Source organism: Papio anubis, chromosome 1 (genome assembly GCF_008728515.1).
Source record: "Papio anubis isolate 15944 chromosome 1, Panubis1.0, whole genome shotgun sequence".
In the NCBI taxonomy this organism is placed as follows: Eukaryota; Metazoa; Chordata; class Mammalia; order Primates; family Cercopithecidae; genus Papio; species Papio anubis.
The window spans coordinates 127,660,236-127,685,314 of NC_044976.1; the positions used below are offsets into that span (position 1 = coordinate 127,660,236).

Consider the following 25,079-nt stretch of genomic DNA (forward strand, 5'->3'; position numbering starts at 1 on the left):
CCCGGGCTGCTCCCTTGGGGTTATATTACTTGCAGCTACCAAATCCTGGACACCAACCCTCTGTTACGCTCTGGGCAAAGCATTCTGTGTTTTCTCTCTAAAGTAATTCTCTAACAGGTAGCATTAGCCACATTTTGAAAGATGAAAACCCTGGAGTTGGGAAACTGTTTGACTCGACCTGTCTCCTTCCACTGTACCACGCCACCTCTGGCAGCTGCTGTCAGAGAACATGGGTTGGGTAGGAGGCAAATGCTTGAGAAGGATGCATGAATCTAATTCGCCTGACGGTGAAGGGAGTAGGGCAGGAAGGAAAGCAGCAGCAGCAGCAGCTGCTGGAAGACTGCCAGAAACTCATTGTCCCAGAAGTGGGCCTGGCGGCTAGCTCAGGGGTGATGACCCCTCCCAGCTTCTCTACTTCTGTCCTACCTCCCACTTCCCTTCCCAACCCCCTGTCCAGGCACTGCTCTGGGGCCCAGTCCTGGTGTTGCTATCCACCGTCCTCATACACACCACCCTGGTCCCAAAGGGACTGTGGTTACGGGTAACCCCTCAATCAATTCTCACGTGTTCTTGTCTGATGATGTCAATGCAACCAGCTCATAGATCTGGGGTGGGCCCAGCTTAGAGGTGCAGATGATGAAGAAGGCCCGTTTATCTGCGTGAGGAAAGGAAGGTAGAAGGGTCTGTACTAGGGATGGGAGGTGTGACTGCAGCCTGGGCCAGGGTGACAGAGTGGGACTCAAAGCCCTGACCCTCAACGCGGATGGAGAGTGCAGCACGAGACAGATGTGGATCATGAGGACCACTTGGAACCCACTTACACAAGGAACAGAGGAAATTCCAGGACCCCTAATGTCATCTTTCACAGCCACCCCATTCCTCTCCTGCTCTAATAATAGTGATGGCTGATGTGTGTACGGTGCTTAGGATTTATAAAACTTTTTATTGTTTTTTTTTTTTTTTTTTTGAGACGGAGTCTCGCTGTGCTCCCAGGCTGGAGTGCAGTGGCATGATCTCGGCTCACTGCAAGCTCCGCCTCCCGGGTTCACGCCATTCTCCCGCCTCAGCCTCCCAAGTAGCTGAGACTACAGGCGCCCGCCACCACGCCTGGCTAGTTTTTTGTATTTTTAGTAGAGACGGGGTTTCACCATGTTAGCCAGGATAGTCTCGATCTCCTGACCTCGTGATCCACCCGCCTCGGCCTCCCAAAGTGCTGGGATTACAGGCGTGAGCCACCGCGCCCGGCCTTTTATTGTTTTTTGAGACGGAGTCTCATTGTCGCCCAGGCTGGAGTGCAGTGGTGCCATCTTGGCTCACTGCAACCTCCGCCTCCCAGGTTCAAGCAATTCTCCTGCCTCAGCCTCCCAAGTAGCTGGAATTACAGGTGCCTGCCAACATGCCTGGCTAATTTTTGTATTTTTAGTAGAGACAGGTTTCACCATGTGGGCCAGGCTGGTCTTAAACTCCTGACCTCAAGTGATCTGCCTGCCTCAGGCTCCCAAAGCAGTGGGATTATAGTTTATAATTTTATAAAACTTTTCATACCTGTCATTCCTTTTGATGCCCCCAAGAGGTAGGGTAGGTATCACTCCTATCTTACAGACAAAAAAAGTGAATCCAGAGAATTTTGCTCCAGAGCCCTTTCTCACACACACTGCACTTCTCATTGAAACGTCTCTGTCCACTGGACCCAGCTCTGTACCGTGGGTACTAACATCTTCTGTAACCAAACTCTGCCCAAGTCACTCTTATAGCAGATAAGGCTTGTCCTACTCATTCTGCCTAATCCCATTCTTCCCAATCCTGCTCAGACACTCTTACCCCATCCTGGGTGTGCACGTCCCATCCAAACCAGCACTGTGCTTGAGGACTGCTGACCACCCCTGTGCCAGGTTGTCTATCTTCCTCTTGGTCCCCATCCTAACCCTCATCCTACCCCACTTTGGGCCAGTCCTCCTGCTTAGGCTGGGTCAGGACAGGAGGAAAGGAACACAGGTGGACAGGTAGGTCCTGTAAAGGCTCCACACTGACCCTGCCTCACCCAGCACTCGCTGGACATGGTCCCTGAGCCCCAGGCCAGCCTGGACCATCTCCCCAGGTACCTGTGGCCACAGAGCGGATGAGCACAGCATTGAGCTTGAGTACGGGGCTGAAGGTCTGCTTGCTGTCTGAGGAGCCCACAGCGGTCTTGCTGTGGCATTTCAGCAGTAGCTTCTCGTCCTGTTTCTGCAGCAGCACTAGGAGGTCCTCCAGCAGCAGCACATGGAGGTCTGGAGGGGTATGGTCGTGGGGAGGCGTTCCCTGGTGCCCACTCATCCCTCATGAGCACAATGTAGGGCCATAGGCTCTTGGAGGCTCTAGGAAGCCCTGGGAGTCTGGTGACCCCATTTCTCTCCCTGGTAACTCCCTTCCCATGTCCTGAGCTATCACCTCCAGTCATATTTCAATGCTTGGGAAAGACAGAGAGAAAATCCCAGGGAGGCCCACCCACTGCAGGTTCCCACTCAGTCCCAGTCCCCTGGCACATACCCAAGGTCTTATCCTTGCTGATCCTCCAGGTCAGGGGCCCCTCGTGGATCATTTTTCTGGTTGTAAGATCCAGGCTCTGTTTAGGAGACACCATTCATTCATTCATTCATTCAAGTGTTTGAGAACCTACTGTGTGCCAGACATTGTGTTAAGGTGCTGGGAATTGGTAAGTAAGAAAAAGTCCTTGCTCTTACTCTCTTGTGGGGGATGAAGACAAGCAAAAAGATAACTGTGAAGTCATGTGCCATGTGCCAGCGGGGGGATATACTGATGGCTCTGACTTGGGTCTCCCACCTGCCCCTACCATGTGCCAACTGCAGTCCCAAGAAAATCACACAGTGCTTCTCCTGCCCATGCCTCCAGCTTTATTCCCTCCCAGAAGATCTCCACCTTACCTCCAGTTCTACCTGATCCCCTGCTCTCTCAGGCTGAGTTCCAACATCTAGTCTTTCTTGGGTAGGGCTGTCTACCTTGTCCATCTAGGGACAGGGTGACAATAACAGGGTGTGTGTCTTCTGGGGCTCCATTGTGCCACCCTATCCAGTCTTTGTCTCCTACCTCCAAGACTCTCCAAGCCCTGACCAGAGTTCTGCTCCTAAGGGTGCCCACAAAGTGTGAGGGGTTGACTGTGCTGCAGTCTCTGCCTCCTACCTTGAACTCTGCTGCCAGAGGGTTGCTGGCCCTCTCCAGGGCAGTGGCATCCAGGCGTTTCTGGTAGCCCTCTAAACGGTGGCGGTTCTCTGTTTGCTTTACCGCTTCATTCACATACTTGAGAATCTCCCGGCACTGGTCCCGGGCCCGGCAAAGCTTCTCATGCTCAGAGGTGCCACCTACCAAAATGGACAGAGGAGATGGTTGGGGCTCCTGCCTGAGAAGTCTAACATGGCATCAGCTATTATCTGCCTGAATTCATCCATGGCAACTGGCCTGCTTCAAACCAGCAGGTGTGGGTGGAGGTGAGCCACCCTTGCCTCACACGAGGACCTCAAGTAGTAAGGGTAACTTTTACTGAGCATCTTCAGGTCTCAGACAGACCACTGCTTTGAAGACACTGATAGCTCTTGGGAATTCCTGCCTCTACCACAACCAGCTCTACAGATGCAAGGTACAGAGACTGTGGTAAATGGCCACAATTATGCCACTAGAAGGCCTGTTCAAATCAGATTGGGGTTCCTAACACCTCTCTGTCCTGACTCCAATGTCTGAAATTTGGGGGTAGTGAAAGATACCCAGGATCCCAGGGAGAGTGACAACCTAAAGCTAGACCCTCTTGTACAGTCTGGACGCCAGCCCCTCCCCAGGCGCTACCCTCTGTGTGCTTGATGATGCTCTCCAGCAGCAGCGGGTACTTGGTGAGCCGCTGCATCTCAGAGATGATGAGGTCTCTCAGCTGCAGCCGCCGGCACTGAGGGTGGCTCTCAGCCTCCTAGACAGCAGGAGACATAGAAGGGAGGAGATGTCAGCGTGGCTGGGAGCTGGCTTATGGGCTCAGGGCCAAGATGGGTGTGAACATGACAAACAGGTCCTAACACCAGGTGGATCACTCAGAAATAGTAGTAGAAGCTTCTTCCTTAAAGATGTAGCGAAGGGTTTGTGGTGGCAGGGAGACACCAATCCAAAGGGATATGGTCAAAACAGAAGGGCAGGCATATTGCTGCCATTCCATAGACAAGGAAACTGAGATCCACCTCAGTGCACACAGGTGCTGGTGGGTGAGCCAGGCCTCTGACTGCTAATCCAGGATTCTTTTCCACAAACAAAGGTCTCTTTGTCTAGAGTCAGTCAGTGCTTTTGAGGAGCTCATGCGGAAGGACAGAGGGAGTTGCTGTAGAGAGGGAGGATGTGGCCAGGAGGAGAGAAGTTCAGGAGATCCTTGGTGACCCTGACGGAGATGAAGGAAGGCCAAGGCATGGCCAAGGACGCACCTGCATGAAGAGCTGGAATCGACTCTCCTTGCGTTGCTTGGTCTTGATTAGCTCTAGGGCTATTGACTGATAGGAACAGAACTGTGCAGCCACTTGCTGGAGTTCCTCTCGGGCAGGGCCATCAAACTGAAGAGGCAGAATGGACATGGGGCCAGGCATCACACCCCTGCCTGGGACCAGACCCCTGCCTATCCCTTCCTTTGCCAAATTCCCTGGCCTTGGGTAATGAGACCCTGCCTCCCCCAGTCTCCTCCTTGCCAAGAGGGAGAAGTTTGGAGCCATACCCGGGCCAGCATGAGGTCACTGATCTCTTTGATGATGGGGCCTTCCTCCCGGAGCTTCTTCATGGCTTCACACCAGGAATCTGGGGCGAGAAGAGAACAACTTGAAATGCCTGGGGTTGAGCTCAAGTGCCAGAACCTTTCTGACAGAGAGAAACGAATCTCTGACAGCAGTGTCATGGGAAGGGTCTGGAAACCATTTTACTTTCAAGGTGAACTCCAGTGCTGGTTTCAGGCTGTCCACAGATCTTTTTCTCACCAGGGATTGGTAGGGGGTTATCTGCTCAGGGAGTTCCTGGCAGTGGGGCCAAAGTGGAACAGGAAGCTGAAGGGAGGCAGAGGAGGAGTCTGGAAGGGCACAGGCTCCTTACTGTGAATCTCTATGAGTTCAGGCAGGTTCGGGAAGAGCCGGGCCAGCTCCTCCCGGGGCATCAGGTTCTCCTTCTTCATTCGCTGGTAGAAGATCAGGTCCAGGACCCGGAGTGTGCGCAGGTGGGAAGCTTCAGTCACAAACAGCTCTGAGTGGTGGTTGTGACAAGAAGGGTAGAAAGCCAGGGAGAAAATGGATCAGCAAGTATCTAGAGTCCCCGCCTGGTTCCCACACCACTCTAATTTTGGGGGAGCTTGAAGTGCTGGTTTCAGATCATACAGCAACTTTTCTCTTACCCCAAGGGCCAGAACTGAGGGGGACCTATAGCAACAGGCAACATGGACCTGCTCCAGCAGACAGGGGGCCCCCACCCTATTAACCTCTTTCCCACCCTTGTGTCTTAGGCATCCTGGACCCATTCCCACATGTGTGAGCGGAGCTGGGGGCAGTGGAGCACGTTCTCACCATTTATGACCTCTTGCCGGTCGATCTCCCTCTGGGTTAGCCCAGCCACCACATCCTTGCCCACTGTATGCTGCCAATTTTGGGCATCTGGCTCTGGTTCCAGGTCAGACAGCTGGCCCAGATCATCCTCTAGGAGGTGGGGAAGGAGGGCATCCGTGCAGAACCCCAAACTGGGTGACTCAATGCTCCTGGGGGATAACAGGCAGCTCAGCTTCACTCAGGAGGAAGAACTCACATGGAGGGTTTGGCCCTCCCTCTTCTGCCTGACCTGCTTGCCCCATGCACATGGGAAACCAGCGGGCCCAGAAGAGGAGACACCCACCCAACCAGCCCCTTGTGGGTGAGAGGAGCAGCTGGATGTGGATGGGACACACAGACACCAAACAGAGGCACCACTGTGCCCATCACTTACCTGCGGCCCATTTTGGGAGTGAAGGGAGGGGTTGGGTTCTCAAGAGACCTGTGGAGGGAATGTCAACTCTCAGCAACCCTCTATCCTTGCGCCCACTCCCAAGATGGCCATGGGTGCAGCCACTGTAGCCCTGCCTACCTGGTGGAGAGGCTGGAGGCAGAGGACGAGGCTGACTGGTGCAGGCGAGTAGCCTCCGCAGCAGCATCCATGTCAACATCACTGCGAGAGCGGGGCACGTTCTCCGCCTTTCGAGACCGTTTCATCTCTTCCCGGCCCTTGAGGCTTTCAGAGCGGCCCAGGCGAATCTCTGAGCGTGAACTGGGGGAAGGGACAAGAGACTTTGGGACTTGGGAAGTCAGTGGGCCATGCTTACATCCTGGCCAGCTCTTACCTGCGACTTCATTTCGAGGATGCCTCCATGCCACAGGTTCTCCCCTTGAACATGGCCAAAGCACCTGGATGGCAGTGGAAGCTTCTCAGTGATAGACCATTTTTGCTGCTCTACAAACTCCTCTCTCCTCAGCCTAGCCTGATGGATGGACAGAGTCATCTGCCTCTGGAGTTATTAGGAAGGGATCCCAACAGGAAGATTAAATCTGGGGCTAAAGGAATCCGAATTATAGTGTGTCTACAGGCCTGAGACACCATGCTCCTGTCAAGAAGGTGGGAGACATCATCGTCCCTCATCAGGGACCACAAGGTCCCAGCTCCCTGCCCATGGGACCATCTAGTGGCCAGTCCATGTTGCCCTGCTTTGGAGTGGGTCAGCTGCCGCCTTTAACTCTGCTTGAGGCGGACCTCTTTGAAGAGGTCTTAAGAGGACAGTAGAGTCGCTACATTCACAGCTCATTTTAGGATTTTCCACATGGCCTGTCAGAAAGTTCTATCTGCTGCTGGATTCCTAGCCCTCCAGTTGTGATGCGATGAGTTCCATTCTTATCTTAACAGTACCGTTCCTAAGATTCCGTTTCCTCTCAGGAGCAGACAGGCTTGTGCTTACAGGGGCCTTTTTACTGACAGGCAGGACCCGCTCCTTGGCCTGCCATGCTTGGCTACTGAGTGTCTCTGGGGTTTGATGAGATGCTGATGACTGGGTGTTGCAGTCGAGTCCTGCCGTGCATCAGCCTGAGACAGCTGGCACCTCTGACCCCTAGCTGCCCCAGGATGGTCCCCCCACCTCCATGCTGTGGCCCTGCTGGGCTGCTTTTCTGATATTATTAGTAATCTACATCCTGCTCTGCTTCTAGGACCACAGGAGGCCTGCAAATGTCTGCAGAGCTCTTAATAGCACAGCAGGTTGCCGCAACAAGGAGCTAAATGTCTCGGTCTCCATTCATGGTGCCCAAACTGCCGGATAATCCAAAATGGAGCTCATCTCCTAGGGTCCTGAGGGTTTCATCTGCAGGGTTAGAAAACGTACTGCCCACTGATCCCTTACTGAATTCACCCCCCAGAATTCTGCTAGAACAATCCCAACCCAGACTAACTCAGAACACTTTTCAGTGTCCTAATAGGTCACTGTACCAGCACAATAAATACCCAGTAGAGCTACTGGGGCTGCAGAGCTAAGCGCCTTCCTTCACGCACCCAGAAGTAAGTAATGCTCCCACCAAGAAGTGAGGCATATCATCTAGCTTTGCCCCCAAATTCCTAGGGTACTGCCTTCTAGAACTGGGGCATCTTATACCTGTTAAGTATCTACAACAATCTCTGACCCACCATACTGCTAATACTGTTTCTTCTGAGATTGCCAATGAGTTTATAATCATCAAATCCAAAGGTTTCTGCTTAGAGTAGCTTTAGGATCCTAGTGAGTGTCTTAGGGCAAATTTACCTAGCAATGCCAAGAATGCAAGTTTGTAAATGGTCTCAAATATTTTCTCAAAATGTTGATGTCTTATAATCTTAAAATATTTGATTTATCTACGACATCATTGCTACCACAGGAATCACATAATGTGCATATTTAACTTACCCATTAATGTTAGAACTCAACCTTCCCCCAGTACAAATCTAACCTTTATCTCCTGTAAATCTGTCAATTCTCATGGCAGCAAAATCTTTTGACACGTGTTAAGCTGAAAAAAGGCTTCATATAAACAGAAAGGAGTAACCTGCATTCAAGCAGGAAAGCTTGGCTTATGGTTTGACAATTAGTTATTTCAAAGGCAAAATAGGCCAGGGGCAGTGGCTCATGCCTATAATCCGAGCACTTTGGGAGGCTGAGGAGGAAGATTGCTGTGGTTGGGAGTTCCAGACCAAGCTGGGCAACATAGTGAGACTGTCTCAAAAAAAATAAAAATAAAAATAAATTAGCCAGGTGCAGTGGTGCATGCCTGTACCCCTAGTTACTCAGGAGGCTGACGGAGATCTCTTGAACCCAGGAGGTTGAGGCTGCAGTGAGCTATGATTGTACCACTGTACTCCAGCCTGGGTGACAGAGCAAGACCCTGTCTCTTAAAAAAAAAAATCCCCCAAACAAACAAGCAAAGGCAAAATGGCTTGAATATCCACACTGCTTCACACTGACTTGCTTTCATGCCTGCCTGTACTCCAGCTCAATGCTCTGAGGCTTGAGTGTCCGCAAGAATTATTTCCCCCTGCACAAGACCACATTACTATACCTGTTTAAGTCACCTTTAAGGGTGGCAGGAATACTTGTGACTACAGGCATGTGATTTGAAGTGCTGGCTATAGAGTTTTAGACATGACTTGACTGCTGCCATGTCACGATCAAGAGCAACTAAGTCCAAGAACATGTTTTCATACCAGATGAGGACTCTAGTGAGAACCTGACCAAAGAAGAATATGAGAGATGCCAGTCTCAATTCCCTTTTTTCTTCTTGAAAAGGGAAAAGCAGTTCATTTGTAATCAATCCACTTTGCCTCTCTTTGCTGAGGTGGACATCTGATGCCTAGAGTTACATCACTTGTCTTTAAAGTACCCAGCAGAACCTCATCTCTGGCTCTCTTCTTCACATACAGACACGAAACGACTTCCTTTTGCCTGCCTGGGTCTTTTTTCCCCAGGACCCCTCTTGCGCCCACTATAGTCTTCCTTATCCTTGTCACTTAGGGTTTCCTGATTGGCCTCTTTATATCATCTAGCTCGATCTTGGATGAAGGCTACTGAGTAGTCAGGTGATAAATCCAAAGGGAATTTGAAAAGTGTGTAGTTCTTGGGATGGAAGTCAGGGATTTGTTTGCTCTTCCACTGGCTTTTTCACCAGCACACAATGTGTCTCCTGAAGATACTGGGGGTGGGGAGGAAGTTCTGTAGATGGAGCCTTAGAAGCTAGTGGAGGGGGGTAAAGTAGCTGGAATTAAACCCCAGCATCAGCCCTGCCCATGCCCCACTCTTCAAGCAGCTGGTGAGTCCCATCCAGCCACTGCTACCTGTCGCTCTCCAGCAGGTCCTCAGGAAAACTTCCGGTCGAGAGTCGCTGTGTCCCAGGTTCTGGGGCGTCATACTGCTGGTTGTTCTCAAAGTGCTGAATGATGTTCCTCACATTGCCTGGCTTGACTAGAAGCAAAAAGAAAAGGAAGGACATTAGGCTTGCTGTTCAGGGACGGCTTCTCAGGCCCAGACTTCCCCAGATCCCCGAAGACAGAGCAATGAGCAAGCGTGGATGAGAACAGCACTGGACCAAGAGTCAGGAGATGTATTCTGGTCCTGGCTCTTCTATGAATACGTTTTGTGGCCCTGGGAAGTCACACTATCTTTCTGGGTTTACTCTTCCCTCGTGCACAAAATGAGAGGGTTTGGAAGTATATTTTCCATAAGCGTTCTTTTGGCCCTCACATTCTTCTGCTTGAAAGTCATGATCAGTAGCCAGGAATACCAAAGCACATCTACATGTAATTTGCCCATGTTGCCAAAATATATTAGGCATTTCTCAAATTTACATGAATTTTTCGTTTTTCTCTGCCTCTCCTTCCTGTCCTTTCTGCCCTTCTCTGGTCTCCATCACTACAGAATCAGACTCTTTAGTACTGTAAGAGATGACCTAGGAGGAACAGAGGAGAGACTTCACTGGCATTCAAATTCCAGCCCCCTTTCAAAGCTAAGACACAAGAGAGCTGTTCTTGTTCAGACAAACAGAGACGGCAGATGGGGAGTGAAAAGGCACAGGTAATGCCAACTACAGCCCCTGGGGAACTCAGATCCAGAGTTCCGTGGCTCTCAGCAGGAGGGAAGAGAGATAAAGGGTTCACCTTCAAGTCAACTAGCTCAGTTCTGAGCCCAGCGATATTAGAACAGGGGTGGGCTAGGAATGCTGCCTGCCTGAGACCAGTGGAAAGGACAAGGGGAAATGGGGAGGCAATATCAACAGCCCAGGGTCTGGGCCCTGATCCTACTTCAGAGATTCTGACATCTACATATACAAACTGACAAATCTGTCTCAAAATCTGACTTCCATAAGAAAACTTATCAGTCAGAGAGAACAGAAAAACATTTAGCTGCTGTCTTCAAAGTTTACAATTCCACAGCCTTTAGGCAAGTGGCTTGGGAATATTTTTCTAAAACTGTGCAAGTGGCTGTGGGTGCACATTACAGGAGTAGGGGCTATTACCATCACTCTCACTTTGGAGATTAAGAGCAGATCTGCCTGTCCCAGCCTGAATGTGCATCTGGGTCTTGAAGCCATGCAGATGCCAGGGTCAGCTGTGCAGCCGCAGCCCTGAGCCGCCCTGGCTGGGTGATGATGTGGGAGCCTGGGAACATCCTATAACTGAAAGCCAGCAGGCTGAGTCCACTCTTCCCTTTCCCATGGGCCACTTGGAAAATGCTCAATTATGTTCTAGATAGAGTTACACCTTAGCTGTGGTAAAATACAGGCGTAGCCCTGAGAGCTGGTATAACCGAATGACCCAGAGTAACAGGGGAAAAACAGGTAGAAGGAAATGGATTTTTAAAAAGAGCAAAGTGGCTAGGCACACAGTGCCTCATGCTTATAATCTCAGCATTTTCAGAGGCCAAGGCAGGAGGATCGCTTGAGCCCAGGAGTTTGAGACCAGACTGGGCAATATAGTGAGACCCTCTCTCTACAAAAAATAAATTACCCAGGTGTGGTGATGTACGTCTGTGGCCCCAGCTACTTGGAAGTCTGAGGTGGGAGCACTGTTTGAGCCAGGAGTTCAAGGCTGTAGTAAGCTATGACTAGACCACTGCACTCCAGCCTGGGTGACAGTGTAAAACCCTGTCTCAAAAAAAAAAAAAAAAAAAAAAAAAAACCAACCAAAAAAACTGAGGACTGGATTTCAATGCCATTCTTTATTTCCCCTTGTTTTATAAACTTTTTTTTCATTAATTCCTTATTTTTATTGCTTAAAATGGCATACAGTCTAGCAGTTTAGTAACTTTTAAATTAATTTTGAAGATAATATTTTTAATTTTCACTTTTATGTAAAATAAATTACACTAACAGAATAGTTTCCAGATTGCATCCCATTGCTATCTCACTATCTCTCTCTCTATATTTATTGTTGAACCTACAAAGTGTTAATCAATTGCATGCATATGGACCTTATTAACAGGAAATGAACTTGCTCAATTCTGTGACATTTCACTGTAGGCTCTAAACTTCTTATAGATTAATGTGTATCACATTAATGTTTTAAATATACGGATTCTGGAAGATACTAGGTCCTCTAAAATACATTTAGGGTCATTCTTTTTTCACTGCTGTGGTTATACAGTGCTGGTAGTTAAACATCAAAAGAGATGGAGGTGCTATACTGAGGGGCTTAAGTAGATGATATGAACAAAAATACCCAAGAGAAAAACTGTTAGAGACCCATACTTTACATTAAAAAAAATCACCTTCGAAAATGATATTTTTATTATTTTAACTGAAAACAAAAATCTGAGGCACTGACTGGGTGCGGTGGCTCATGCCTATAATCCCAGCACTCTCGGAGGCCAAGGCGGGCAGATCACCTGAGGTCAGGAGTTTGAGACCAGCCTGGCCAATATGCTGAAACCCCATCTCTACTAAAAATACAAAAATTAACTGGGTATAGTGGCACATGCCTGTAGTCCCAGCTACTCGGGAGGCTGAGGCACGAGAATCCCTTGAACCCGGGAGGCAGAGTTTGCAGCGAGGCAAGATCATGCCACTGCACTCCAGCCTGGGCGACAGAGTGAAACTGTGTCTCCAAAAAAAAAAAAAAAAAAAAAAAAAAATCTGAGGCACTTCTGCTTCACTGCAAGACCCTTCAATGTGTGAGGGTTCCCCTCACTTATATAGAACTCTGGATTTTTGGAAATTCATCATGGAGATGTGACTGAATTATAGAGAAAAGGCCTCAGGCTGTGGAAAAACCGCCAGAGGAACCAGAAGTCTAGTCTTGGCCAGAACTACCAGAAGGCTCTGTCCCTGCGGGAGTAGGAGCTCTGCCCCCTGGAACTCTGGGTTAGGAGACAAGGTCTCGTACCTGGCATGAGGGTGGTGCCCTCCCCAACCACCCACAGGGTTTGCAGCACACAGCAGCTTTAGCAACAATGAGCAACACATAAGAGAAATGGAGAGAAGAAAGGAAGGGAGGGAGGAGGAACAGGATGGGAGATGGTGAGAAAGAAACAGAAAAGACAAGATTTGGGAGATGGAAACTCAATGCTAATGCAAAGACAAACCCAAAGAAAATGGTCCTTTTACCTTCCACAGGGGACAAGGGAATATGAAATGCTAAAAGAAAAACAAACAAAAACAAAAGTAAACCATGAAAAGTCAAATCAATGTTTTAAGAATCAAAATAAAAATTACATCAAGCCAGAAAATGAAATGGTAGCGGTGAAAACCAAGGCTGATCTAGAAGAATCCCTTTCCCTCTCCTGTAATGCAGCAATTTCAGAAAGGGCAGCCGGCCCACCCCACTACCCCTCACTGATTCCCATTGATATTGGGGGGCTTAAGGTACTGACTGGGAGGGGACAGCAACAATTTCCAGACAAATGACACACACTGGGAAGAGATCAATGATAGGATCAGTTGAGTTTTGGGTTACTGATGGCATTAGGGGAACCTCTGGGACCCAAACTTGCCCCCAACCTGACTAGTTCTACTCAATAGTGACTCAACCATGCCCCTCCCACATCTGTACTATTGCAGTCCTGTGTGCTGGGACCAATTATAGACCCTTGGATGAAGGTGAAGGGAGTATTTACTGTCCACAGGGCGATCCTTGCCGAGGGGAAATGTTTCTCACGTGGTCGTTTGGTAGCTAGAACTGCTCTGGGTTCCTAGACTAAGACCCAGAGACCGGTACGGTTTCCTTGGCTCAGAAATATTCACCTGAACCTCAGAGATCCTGCACTGGATTTGGCAAGGGGAGAGAAAGTGGCTGTGGTCTGAGTTTGGGTCTGTGGTTCCCAGAAACACAGGAAGGCCCTCTGCCAACATACTGGTACATGAAAGGGCTGAGGTCCCTGCCCAAGGAATGCCCAAGGCTGTTGCTCCCCAAATACTCACTGCTTTGAGAAGAGCTTTTGGGCTTCCCAATGTATTTGAGGATGGGGTTTCGCTTCTTGTCCTCCAAGGCATCCTTTTCTTTCTTGGAATTGCTGCTCTGCTGAGACAGGAGACACTGGGGTTTGGAGGAGGCCCTGATACTCAGGCATGGCTGCTAATCAATTCTGCCATTGTCCCCCAAGGCTGGCCCTCAGCAAGTAACTGGAGAGTTGACTCTTGCTGGTACCCTAACAAGCATTCACCTCTGACCTGGGTTTGGAAGGGACTGAGAGCTGCTCTAGTCTGGGGGTTCTGAGTCCACATCCAGGTGGAGGGATGTAGCCAGAGACCTGCAAAATGGCTTTCCTGACCTACCTCAGCACAGAGAACTGCACCAAGAGGAGATATTTTCCAGGACAGCTGTTACCTTCTTTTTATTTTTTTTGAGACAGAGTCTCACTCTATTGCCTAGGCTGGAGTGCAGTGGTATGATCTTGGCTCACTGCAACCTCCAATTCTTGGGTTCAAGCAATACTCGTGCCTCAGCCTCCCGAGCAGCTGGGGTTAAGGCATGTACCACTACGCCGGACTAATTTTTGTATTTTAGTAGAGATGGGGTTTCACCATGTTGCCCAGGCTGGTCTCGAACTCCTGAGCTCAGGCAATCATCCGCTTTGGCATCCCAAAGTACTAGGATTACAGGCATGAGCCACCATGCCTGGCCCTCACCTTCTTGGTCTTAGGGAAGAAGGGTAGCCACTTGTCCTTGTCAGGAGCAGACTGGGCCTTTTCAGCTGTGTTGGAAGGTCGTGCCTCTCGAAGACGGATCCCAGCATGGCTCATGTAGGTATTGAGGGCAAAGTCCATGGGGGCGCTGTAAAAGAGGAACAGTGTCCTGAATCAGAGAGCTCAAGTTATCTTCCCTGTGCCAAACAATCTCTTCACCACCACCCAGTGGAGTGGGGAAGGGGTAGTTACAGGTGAAAGTATTCAAAGAAAAGTCTAAAATAATTAAATGGGACAGCAGGCAGAAGCTGGCCAAAAGTTGGACTGTGACCTTCTCCACACAGTGAGCCCACAGGTAACCAAGAATAAGACTTCTCCCAGGAGAAGTCTTACTCTTTACCTAAGCAGAACTCTTCCCCATGAGCAGATGATGGTCAGCGGAAGAACACGCCAATTCCCTAAAATGTAAGTAAATAATTTCCTGCCTGGTCAAGACACAGGCAGACGTGGAAGACCGGCTGAGGTCTGCAGCTGATACTCTCAGGCATATATGCAGGGGTGGGGAGGCCAGGGGAAAGGAGAAATGCCAGCAGCCTCTGCCAAGGTATACTGCCTTCACCATCCTCCCACCCCAGTACAGAGAAAAAGAGATGGACAAGGAGCTGTCAAGTGGCTTCCAACTGCCACAAATGAAAATGTCCAGACTTCTGCTTAAAAATGTCTTTGTATCCACAATTTGCTGGATGGATGATGACCCACTCTGCATTCAATGCAGTAAGGCTTTAGCTCTGTCTGTATTTCCCTGTGAAACAGACTCCTCACCCTATTTTCTCTTCCTTATTAGTGTGTATGCTCAGGGAATGCAGACTCATTTTAATCTTGGCTAATGAAAAACAATGAGATAAATATATAGGCTGCAAAAAAAAAAAAAAAAAAAAAAATTCTAATATGTGCCAAGAAAGGAACTGTGCTGCACACCAGCTCCCCTCTGCAGATGCCACTAACAGGCTGATTCCACAATTACTGTCACTACTTTAGGTAGTTTAAGGGAAAGAAGTGAGAAGGGAGACAAAGAGCTCATCTGGGTAGAGAAGCTGCAGCCAGGCATGGCACTGTGAGGAGCAATGGCAGCTTGGCGTCTTCCCACTGAGGAACAGATCCACATCCCCAGGGGTGATCCCTAAGCATCAGGGGCATGGGCCTCATGAACCCTATGTTATGGTCACATAGACACCTGAGAGCTAGACTTGCAGGAACCACGGTCCTACGTGGTTGTACAACATGAGGGACTCCCCTGTGATTGTCAGAAATGGAAAGCATAGTAGCTCATCCCCACTCCTTCCAACTTGAAAAGCTGCAAATGCACATCATAGACTTGCTTACCTCCTATCTTCCTCATACTTGGACCTGGAATGAAAGAAAAAACAGATGACTCAGACTGCAAAGACAGAGGCTGGTCACCTGGTTAGAGGCTAGGAGGAGGGTAACTTTTTCCTAGATGAAAGGAGGGTTAGTGGGGGAAAAGGAGAGAAGTACGTTTGATGCACAAGTATTTGGTACATAGCAGGAACTCCATAAATATTTGCCGAGTTGAAATATCAGCCTTAGCAGAGACTGCATAGGTTTCATCTTCTTTGCTATTTTTACCCTGTCCTTGAAGTGCCCGGCTGTGCCTATGGATCTGACTTATATGGAATGGCTTAACCAAGGTCACATAGCTACTTAGTAAGAAGCAGTATTAGGGAAAAAAATTACTTCTAAGTCTGAAGTGTCCCCACAAAGTCTGTGATACTGGGGCTTTCATCACAGGTGCCTACGACACTTTTGAAAATGGCGTTAGAAAAACATAACAAAAGCAGCTGTGCCAGAAGCGCCTTAATATGTTGCGCTAGTTCAGTTTTCTGATGTGGATCAGTAAAAGACGTTTCAATTTCCCCTAAGCCAGTTCTGGCTGCCTCCTGAAGGAACTTTATCCACTGGGCACACACAGCACTGGCCTCACTCTCTGTGACAGATAAGATCTTAGAGGCAGGAAGGGAGAGAGGTCAGGAAGCAGGCCAGCAGGGGAAAGCAGAAAGCTTACCACATTCCTGGGGCCCATGGTCTGTCATAACCACCAAATGACTATCAGGAGCTGCAGGCTCTGCCACGCCCTTGAACACCTGCAGCCCTCAGCCTGACCAATGCAGCAGGAGGGCACGACTCCCCATCTTTCAGGGGCAGGAGAATCAGGCAAGAAGTGGAAGAGGGGGAGAGATTGAAAGAACAGACCCACAAAATATGTCAACCTGCTTGGGACGTTCAGTGGGGTGGGAGGAAGCTGAAAGACTCACAAAATATCTCCAAGGGCAGCCAGCTGCTTCTCAGCCACTTGGCGCTCTCGGAGAGGGTCCCCATCCAGGTCCAGCAGGTCATTTTCACCATACAGGCTGCCCAGCCCCAGAGTGCGCTTCGTTCTAAGCCAGATAAACACAGGGAAAGAAAGAAATATACACAAATACTCAACAGATGGATACCCAGAAAGAACGAGGCAAACATATAACAAGAGATATGTGCACGTCCCAGAGGGAAGGAGCCAAGGACAAGAGGCAGAGGTGCAAGAAGAGTGGTGGGAGGGCAGCTCCTGGGCCAACCTGTAGTCATGGATCTGCTCTTGGATCTCAGGCATGGCTGCCTCTTGAGCTTCACAGAGAACACCACGGGCATCCTCGCTGTTCCGCAGGCGCGAGTCTGTAGTGGGAGACCAGAGAAAGCAGAGTGGGTAGGGTACTGGGGGTGGGGGGAGATCACTTCTGCTGAGCATCTCAAGGCATTTCAACTCCCTGTGACACTGGGAGGAAGGGCTGGCTTTCTGCCCTGTTAGCCTAAAGGGAGAGAAGGCCTGGACTCTCAGGTCTTTCCTGAATTCAGGACTGGAATCCTGATATCCAAAGTACAAGGCAAGGACAAAAATATTTTCTGGATGTTCTGTGCTCCATTAAGAGAAGGATTAAAGCCCCTCTTACTGGATGGGTCTAAGTACCATCCTCTGACATCCAAGTGCAGATCTCTGAGAGGCTTGTTCCCCTCTACTGCTCCAGAAGCAGCTCAAGGCTAAAAGAGGCAAGCACTTCACATTCCATGAAACCTGAGCTCCCCAGTAGAAACTGAAAGATGTCTCTCCTCTAGTCCCCGCATCTAGCTCCACCCAGGCGAGGCTAAGTCCCTGAGAGTTGCACTTTACTCTCACTCTGCTTTCGAGCAAGCTCTGTTCACCCTATGCCTGGGCTCTCCTCCCCGTCACACGTGCCCACAAATCATCTCTTTCTACATGCAGCTTCCACTTCCTGTCCTCTAAAAAACTGCCAGTGATTAGCTTCTCAGGCTGACATCACCTTAGACTGCCTCCCCTTAATTTTTCTACTGATGATTAGAAGGAGAAGGGAGCTGGGCACCATCTAGCCTGCCTGGTCCTCATTCTGGACTCATTGCTGTCAGTATTAGGGAACTTACAAAAACAAAAATAAAACACCTCCCGCACCACCCCCCCCCCCCTAAAAAAAAAAAAAAAAAAAAAACCAACAAGAAAAACCACTCTGGAGATTCCAACTCTGAAAGGAGGATGGAGTGAGGCCCTAGTTTCTGTATTTTTTGAGTTCCCCAAGGGATTCTTGATAACCAGCCTGGCTGAGGAATCCCTGATCAAGTCTGATTTCCTCTTTGTACAGATAAGCCAATGGAGAACCAGAGAGATCATGTAGAAGGCTGGCAGACATGAACCCAGGTCTCCTAACTCCAAGTCCAATGTCTTCCCACGACAAGCTCCTCCCCGGCAGAGTGAGTGCCCAGGCAGGGTCTGTCCCATATGCACCTGTCCATAAGCTACTGTGCAGTGTTCTGGAGCAACTGTCTCATGGGTCTTTTCCTCTATTAGAGGATGGTTGCCCAAGGACAGGAACTATGTCCCTTCTGTCCTCTGGAGTCTCCTGAGAGCTCAGGACAAGAAAGGCACCAAGAAGAGACTAACCAACCAATGAGCCAACTTACCAATTTCAGCCTGTAACATCTCAGGGATCTTGACTCTCAGAGGCTAAAAAACAGAAGTGTGGAGCAGAAGTGGTCAGGTCTGCACACTCCAGGGAGATCAACAGTGTGCCAGGCGAGGAGGGCTTGCCCATATGAACTTCTTGCCTTTCTGCCTACATCTGCCCTACCATTCTTTTCATTACTCCCCAACTGCACACCTGAATTCTAGGCTAGGGTTTCTGGGAAATGGAGTCTGAGGCTACACAGCAAGCTGGTACAATATTCTGAGGGCGGCACAGGCAGTTTTTTCACTCTTATTTCCAGGCCATGAGAGTGCATGGAATGGCATGTTGTCCAAAAAGTGGACCCGTGCTGACTTAGCAGCAAGGGGAAAGCCTTTATTGGGCTATTTGGTGGACCTTCCCTCCCCCTCACTCCCAAGGGAAAGCTAGCCTTGTGTCACCCAGCCTTGCAGTTAGCATGGTGTTCTGGCTTTTGCTATACAAGTCCCTGACACCTGGATACTGGAGAGGTTCCATAACAACCAACAGAGAACAACTGGCAGCTCTAACCTCCCTACTCAAGACCCACTTAAGAGGGCAAATATAAAACTCTTAAGAAAAACCAATTTTCTCCAACCTCATTAACCCTACTAGCTTACTGCCAAAAGAATACAGTCACCTTGGAATTAGTCTAGTTGACCAGATTAGAAAGTCTGGGATAGCAGTTGCCCTCTGCAGGCAGAGATGCTCTTGCCAGCGGGATCCCTGACACACCCCTGGGAACTCTGTCCCAATGCACAGGGTGCCGTCTACCCCAGACACTCTGGGGCCTCCCACCTCTGACTCCTGCCTTTGGGCAGTAATAGCAACTCAGACTGAGCTTCAGAAACCTCTTGCCTCACTGATCTAGACCATCTGATGTCTCTAGACCTCTGTTTCTTCAGCCTAGGGATGGGCAAAGCAGGGAGGGTTGCGGGGAACCAGGGCACTGAATCAGGGAGAATTTGGTACAATCTTTTCCTCTAAACATTCCAGGGAGAGGCAATGTGTATTCTATATGTGCAACAAAAGAGGTACTGTGAGATTTTTTGAGAGTAGCACTAGGAACAGAATCCAGGGATATTAATCTCTCAGCCTAGATTTCTCTTTAAGAACCTGTGTCCGTGTGGCCTGAATGTTTTGCTTAATTTTCCCTGCCTCTGAGTAGTTCAAAGAATATAATAAAATTATAATCCAATCTATGACTGCCTTACCGCATTTTTCTCCAGGAAAATATTCCAGATGTCTTTCCCCAGGTTTCGGGAATCCTTGGGGCTTGTCTGCTGATAAACTTCTGCACATAGGTAAAAAAGCTAGAAGCAGAGATAACCGGGTTAGAGCAGTGGTTCTCCCCCAACAGTGATTCTGCCCCCTAGGGGACATTTGGCCCTATCTGGAGACATTTTTAGTTGTCACGACTGGGCAAGTGTGGTGCTACTGGCATCTAGTGGGTATAGCCCAGTGATGCAGCCATATTTCCCCAAAGGCACAGAACAGTCTACCACAACAAAGAATTCTCCATTTCAAAACAGTGCTGAGGTTGAGAAAGCCGGGGTCAAACTATTTCAGAAACCTGTGGCAAAATAATCCCCACCCCCTTTCCCACAGGCACATCTTCAACACTGATCACTCCTCAACTCTGTATCCTCTCCACACGTGGTATTTCACTTGTGTCTCTGTGCTGGTTTATGTCTTGTTTCTTAAGGATTCATGTTTTATTTCTCTTTGTGGTGTGCCCTGTCTTTATTCAGGAATGCTTCTGGCCCTTGGACTTGCACACAGGTGTTCAATCAATACCTGTGGATGGTTGTTCATTCTGGCTTCTGATGGTGTCCCCAGAAAGACAAAACAGCAGCCCATGCCCCAGGTGAGAAGTTTATTCTGAAGAATACAACCGCAACCCCTCTCCTCCATCTCCCCTTCCTTTCTAAGCAGCTGAGCAGAATGAGGAAACTGGGAAGGCTGCTGGCTCTGAATACTGTCCCCGGTACTTTGTTCTCCATCCCCTCACATTCCTTCTTGTCATCACCTTCACACGGAACACCCTTTAAGCCTTGCCATCTGCAAGTTTTCTCACAGGGCCACTCTCTCAACTCCCTAGTTGGTCTGTATCTACCTTCAATTAAAAACCTCTAGGAAGAGCAACTTCTCCAAGACGATTTCCTGAACTGATCAAGAATGAGTTTTCCTGGCCTTGCTCTCTTGCTCCTCCCTAGGCAGCTGATGTAGTTAGTTAGCTGCATCATACAGTGAAAAATCCCCTCTGCATAGGTTTCATCTTCTTGGCTATTTGTCTCTGTCCCTGAAGTGCCTGACTGTGCCCATGGATCTGAATTGTAACAGCCAGAGAGCAGAAACAGAGGCTAGAGGTCCTCTCTGCCCAGCACCAGCAGGCCCTCAATCAAGACGGATGCTTCTGACTTACCAGTGGACTGGGGTCTGCCTGAGAGAAGATGTAACGTAGAAAAACCCCCAGGTGAGCTGGCCGAGACTTCAGTTTCTCCAGATCCTGGAATATGATGTCACTCTGGAAGGCAGAAGGATGAGCATGGTGGGAGGCTGGGCACAGCAGCACAGCAGGTTCCAGCGTAGCTCCCATGTGATTCCCCGTCCTGGGTTCATAAAGGAGACTCCCCGCCCCAAGTTCCCTTCACAGCTGATGCTAGTCAAACTGCTTCTAGTCAAGAGCAGCTTGTATGACAAAAAAATGATGAAAGGAGAAAACTAGGAAACCGTTACCTCGTTGTTGAAATAACCTGGGTCACAGTCTTCCTCTGGGCCAATAATTAAAGGCTTTGGGCTTTGATCTACACCCTGGGGGAGAGAGTCAAGTTGTAGAGATGAGAGGTTATAGAGGACAGAGGATTCAGCCACCTCAGTGAAGTTTGTTTAGTTGCAGCACAGCACTCACAAAGCCACCCGGGTCTGGTGAACGTTGGCATCTCACTCCCGCCCCCAAATCAGAGCACAGATGAAATGATTTCTCCACTTGCAGGAAGTCAACTGCTTCTGGGTGGGGCAGGGCAGATTCAGAGCAGCCTGGTCACATGACATATGAAGATGGGAAGTAGGAGAAAATGCTCTCTTCCTGTTTGCAAAGGTCTGGGGTGGGACTGTCAGTCAACAAAATAAGAGCCTATAGTTCCTGCTGGACTGCTGGGTTGGGGGCTCTGTTTTCCTTAACAGACTAAACAGCCACCCCTACCCCAAACACACATCCTCCAAACCCAGTGTCTACCACAGTGCTACTGAACAGTTATTCTGTGCCTAGTAAGTACTGGTGGCTAAATAATTATGGGAGAGCCTACTAGTAGATCTCTGCCTCTCTGAACAAATGGAGATGCGGCTGATCTTTCTCTAACACCATTTGCATTATTTTGCTTGCCCTCTCAAGAATCTGTGGTAGATCCCCATTACCTGCCTAAAATCCACATTTCTTAGTCTGGCTTTTCTTTCTTTCCCCCTTATACTAATTTAAATAAAAACCTAATCCTAATGGACATGCCATGGATTAGGTATGATGAGAGGGACTTCATATTGCATAAACTTCTCAGATGCTTCATTGCACAAGTTTTTCTCCTAAAGGTTCCTTGAGCTTTCAAAGCTTTTCTGCTAACTCTATTTCTCACTCAATTAGACCTCCTTCATTTCCAGTGATTCCCCAACAAGGTCTCTGCTTCTGGAACCCACTCAGCTTACATGTGCCTACTTTAACCCAGGCCTATGATACCCTCCTAACCTACTTTCTTAAGGGGCTTTTCCTGACAGTTCCTCTCTGATGATCCTCACCCCTTTTTTGTTTTCCTGGATATTTATGGCCTCTATGCCCAGAATGACTAAGTCACAGAACATGAGCGGCCCAGAAGGTATCTCAGAAACTAAAGTCTAACACTCATTTATAATGGAAAAAAGTGAGGCCCTGACAGACTGACTGGCGTGCTCACAGCTGCAGAATCAGGCCTGATGTGCTGTATTTGTATTTCCCAAACACATCCTGAGTATCCTCCTCTCCTAAATACCCTAGTCTCTGAACCTCTTGGGGTCTGAGAGCCCCAGGAGGCGGTGGGTGAGCACTTCTGGCTCTACTGAGCTCTCTGGTGAAACCTGAAAAGCACTAGGTTTTTTCTTGTTTATGGGGAGGATTTTTTTTTTTAAAAGTCTTTACAAATACATATTCTTTCTGATTACAAAAGTAGAATATGCTTATTATTAAAAAGATCAAACACTATAGAACAACGTAACAGAAAGTGAGAGTTCCTTATGCATCCATTTCCCTGCTGCTGACAGTTTTATAGAAAGTATAGGTTTTCTTCCTATGCTGTTACTAACATTTATTATGATTAGGAAACTGGAATTATACTCTATTTGCTCTTAGCACTTGAAAATAGCAACTTAGTTTCGAGAAGATGAAACAATTTCAAAGAGGAAAACAAGGGCTCTAAGACCACTGACCCCACACCTGCTTCTATGAGCCACCTGAAGGAAAGCCTTTCCTAGAACAGGATAGATGCCTGACCCCCTTAGCAACCTGAACTTGGTCCTTCAGTTCTACAAAGACAGGGTTATAGAGAGGGCAATAAAAGAGTGGTTAGGATAGGAAAGAGCTCTGTGTTGGGGCCCAGGAGAACTCAATCCTAGTTCTGATACCCTGCCAGTGACAAGGTTAGCCCTTGAACATTCCCTTAGACCACAGGAAGATTCCAATGGCCAACTTTTTTCCTGATTGGGAGAATTACATGAAATTTTTTGTAAAGATCTGGCACAGCAGCTGGTACATTAGGCATTTCAATACCCATCAGATCCCTTTCCCCATCTTTCCCCTCCACATTGTAAGAATAACCAAACTTTATACAATGGGTAAAATTAGAGTATCATATGTTGTTGTCTTTTTAAAATCCTATTTTTTGTGAATTCGGCAGCCCAACCAGAATAAGTTCAGAGAGGCTTGCTCACATGTATTCTTCTTTTGCACAGTAGCTCTTGATTAGAATTTTCCTTTGATGCCTGCATAACTCTAGATTTATAAAAACTATGTTCACTTAGGCCACGATCCTCTTTTCTACAGATCACACTGTGAAACTTCAGCTTCAAGAAACTTAGGAGCTCTGGATAAGTCCTCCCCTAAGATGCCACTCAGAAGACAATTTTGATTACTCCTATTCACTCATTCATTCACTACACATTATGAGGTGGCTACTATGTGCCAGGTTACCTACAGAGATAAAGCAAATAAAGGTGAGGTAAGCCACATAGGGAAATAACAGCAGAGCGATAAATGCTCTAAGAGAAACAAGATGCTGCTTGGAACTCTGAACTCCAAGGTGAGAGGACAAGTTTACTAAAACCACAACGCCACCAAAGAGAGCTCAGCGAGCAGGATTATCATTTGCTCTGTTTTCTTCATTGTACCATTTCTCCCCCTTTATCCAAATTACTTTAGAGACCCCATGTTCTGAAGACCTTCTCCTGGACTCAGTGATTAATAGGCTCCCAGAGTCAAAAGAACTCCAGAAAGTAGCTTTCAAACTTTCTGCTGACCATGACTTCTAATAAATATGTTTTCACTGCAACTCAGCACACACATATGTAATGAAAACAGAAGTTTCACAAAGTTATACTCTTATTACATATGATGAATTCTGATATTTTCTTTTCATGCTATTAGATTCTACCTCATTAAAACAGATGCTGCTCATGACCTTCAATATTGATATCATGACTCACCAAAAGATGACAACCCACAGTTTGAAAATACCACCTGTATAACTCCTGACACCAGTGCTTTCCAGTGTGGGAAGTGGAACTCAAAATGATTTTAAGTGAGATGATTTCTGTTGAGGGTCAAAATGATTTTAGGTGATATCTGGACATGGCATTAAATAATACTGGCTCAGATTGTTTAAGAAAGTTAGTTTCTTTTCAGTTTTCATTCCATCCTTTTGATTCACCCAGGAAAAATTTCAGCCTGGTGCCTGCATAGCTTTAATACCTTTAACTAAGGCAGAATTGGCCTCAAGCTTAATTAAAGCCTTTGGCAAGCAATAGAACTGAGCTAGAGTTTATTTTTCAGGTTGTTTTAAATTTTGTCTCTACATTTTGAGTAAGTTACATCATGTAGTTTACAATTAAAAGGACACAAAGGGGTAAAGATAATAAAAAGTCTTCCATCCACTTCATCCTCAAGCCACCTAATTCCCCTCCTCAGAGGCAATAACCATCAGTTTCTTCAACATTCATCCAGAGATGTCTTAAGAAAGAGGCTCCTTTTCCTCTTTTTAATATAAATGGCAGCTTTCTTCTACACTGTTCTATATCTTTCTACGTAGAATTTAACAAACTTGGTTCTAAACTTACATTTAGGGTTACATTTACTCTGCATTTATAGTGTGTGATGCTGGTTTTCATTTAAGGTAATGACAGATTTCCTTAAGATTAATTTAAGTTTAAAGAACTGAGTTGGCTTAAAGAAAAATATTAAGTAACATTATACAGGTAGAACATTAAATATTTAGATGTCTAACGTTGTTAGACACGGGTAACAGTGTCTGAAAAACAACAGGCAATTCTCTGGCTCTCAAGTCCATTCCATTGCCAGACAGCCCAGCTTCTTTGCAAGCTGTTTGCATTAAGTCAAAACCCGTCTTCCTGAAGTCTCTCCTGGATCTAGCTCTATCCTTGAGATCAGGGCCTTTCAAATCAGGTTTTGCAGAACCTTAGGGCTCCATGGAAGTGCCCTTGAGGGCAGGAGGAGGTTGATCAGTAAAGGTCCTAGGGGAGCTGAGCTTTGTTTTTTTTTTTTCTTTCCTATGTTAGGGTTCCAAATAATAAGATTTTGTTTGAGAAAAGGATTTTGCTAAGGAACGGGGAAACTGAA

The 25,079-nt window shown here is 47.8% G+C and overlaps 1 protein-coding gene across 15 annotated transcripts in view; it reads right to left on the reverse strand.

Moving 5' to 3' along the window:
• Positions 1–25,079, reverse strand: part of ARHGEF11 (Rho guanine nucleotide exchange factor 11) — a 109,559-nt gene that overhangs the window by 7,587 nt on the left and 76,893 nt on the right. For 8 of the 15 annotated variants that reach the window (XM_031653988.1, XM_031654014.1, XM_031654001.1 and 5 more), the window contains 22 exons: positions 20,945–21,019; positions 20,631–20,732; positions 19,420–19,518; positions 18,186–18,228; positions 16,793–16,889; positions 16,493–16,615; positions 15,543–15,566; positions 14,163–14,307; positions 13,455–13,554; positions 12,642–12,671; positions 9,379–9,505; positions 6,121–6,300; positions 5,983–6,030; positions 5,571–5,758; positions 5,107–5,253; positions 4,739–4,818; positions 4,455–4,580; positions 3,838–3,955; positions 3,181–3,359; positions 2,530–2,605; positions 2,103–2,270; positions 565–655 (listed from right to left, as the gene is read on the reverse strand). In XM_031653988.1, the coding sequence (XP_031509848.1) occupies positions 565–655; positions 2,103–2,270; positions 2,530–2,605; positions 3,181–3,359; positions 3,838–3,955; positions 4,455–4,580; positions 4,739–4,818; positions 5,107–5,253; positions 5,571–5,758; positions 5,983–6,030; positions 6,121–6,300; positions 9,379–9,505; positions 12,642–12,671; positions 13,455–13,554; positions 14,163–14,307; positions 15,543–15,566; positions 16,493–16,615; positions 16,793–16,889; positions 18,186–18,228; positions 19,420–19,518; positions 20,631–20,732; positions 20,945–21,019 (2,366 nt within the window). The remainder of the gene's footprint in view (positions 1–564; positions 656–2,102; positions 2,271–2,529; positions 2,606–3,180; positions 3,360–3,837; positions 3,956–4,454; positions 4,581–4,738; positions 4,819–5,106; positions 5,254–5,570; positions 5,759–5,982; positions 6,031–6,120; positions 6,301–9,378; positions 9,506–12,641; positions 12,672–13,454; positions 13,555–14,162; positions 14,308–15,542; positions 15,567–16,492; positions 16,616–16,792; positions 16,890–18,185; positions 18,229–19,419; positions 19,519–20,630; positions 20,733–20,944; positions 21,020–25,079) is intronic. The other 7 variants (XM_031654011.1, XM_031653997.1, XM_031654006.1 and 4 more) reach the window with 3 other exon arrangements.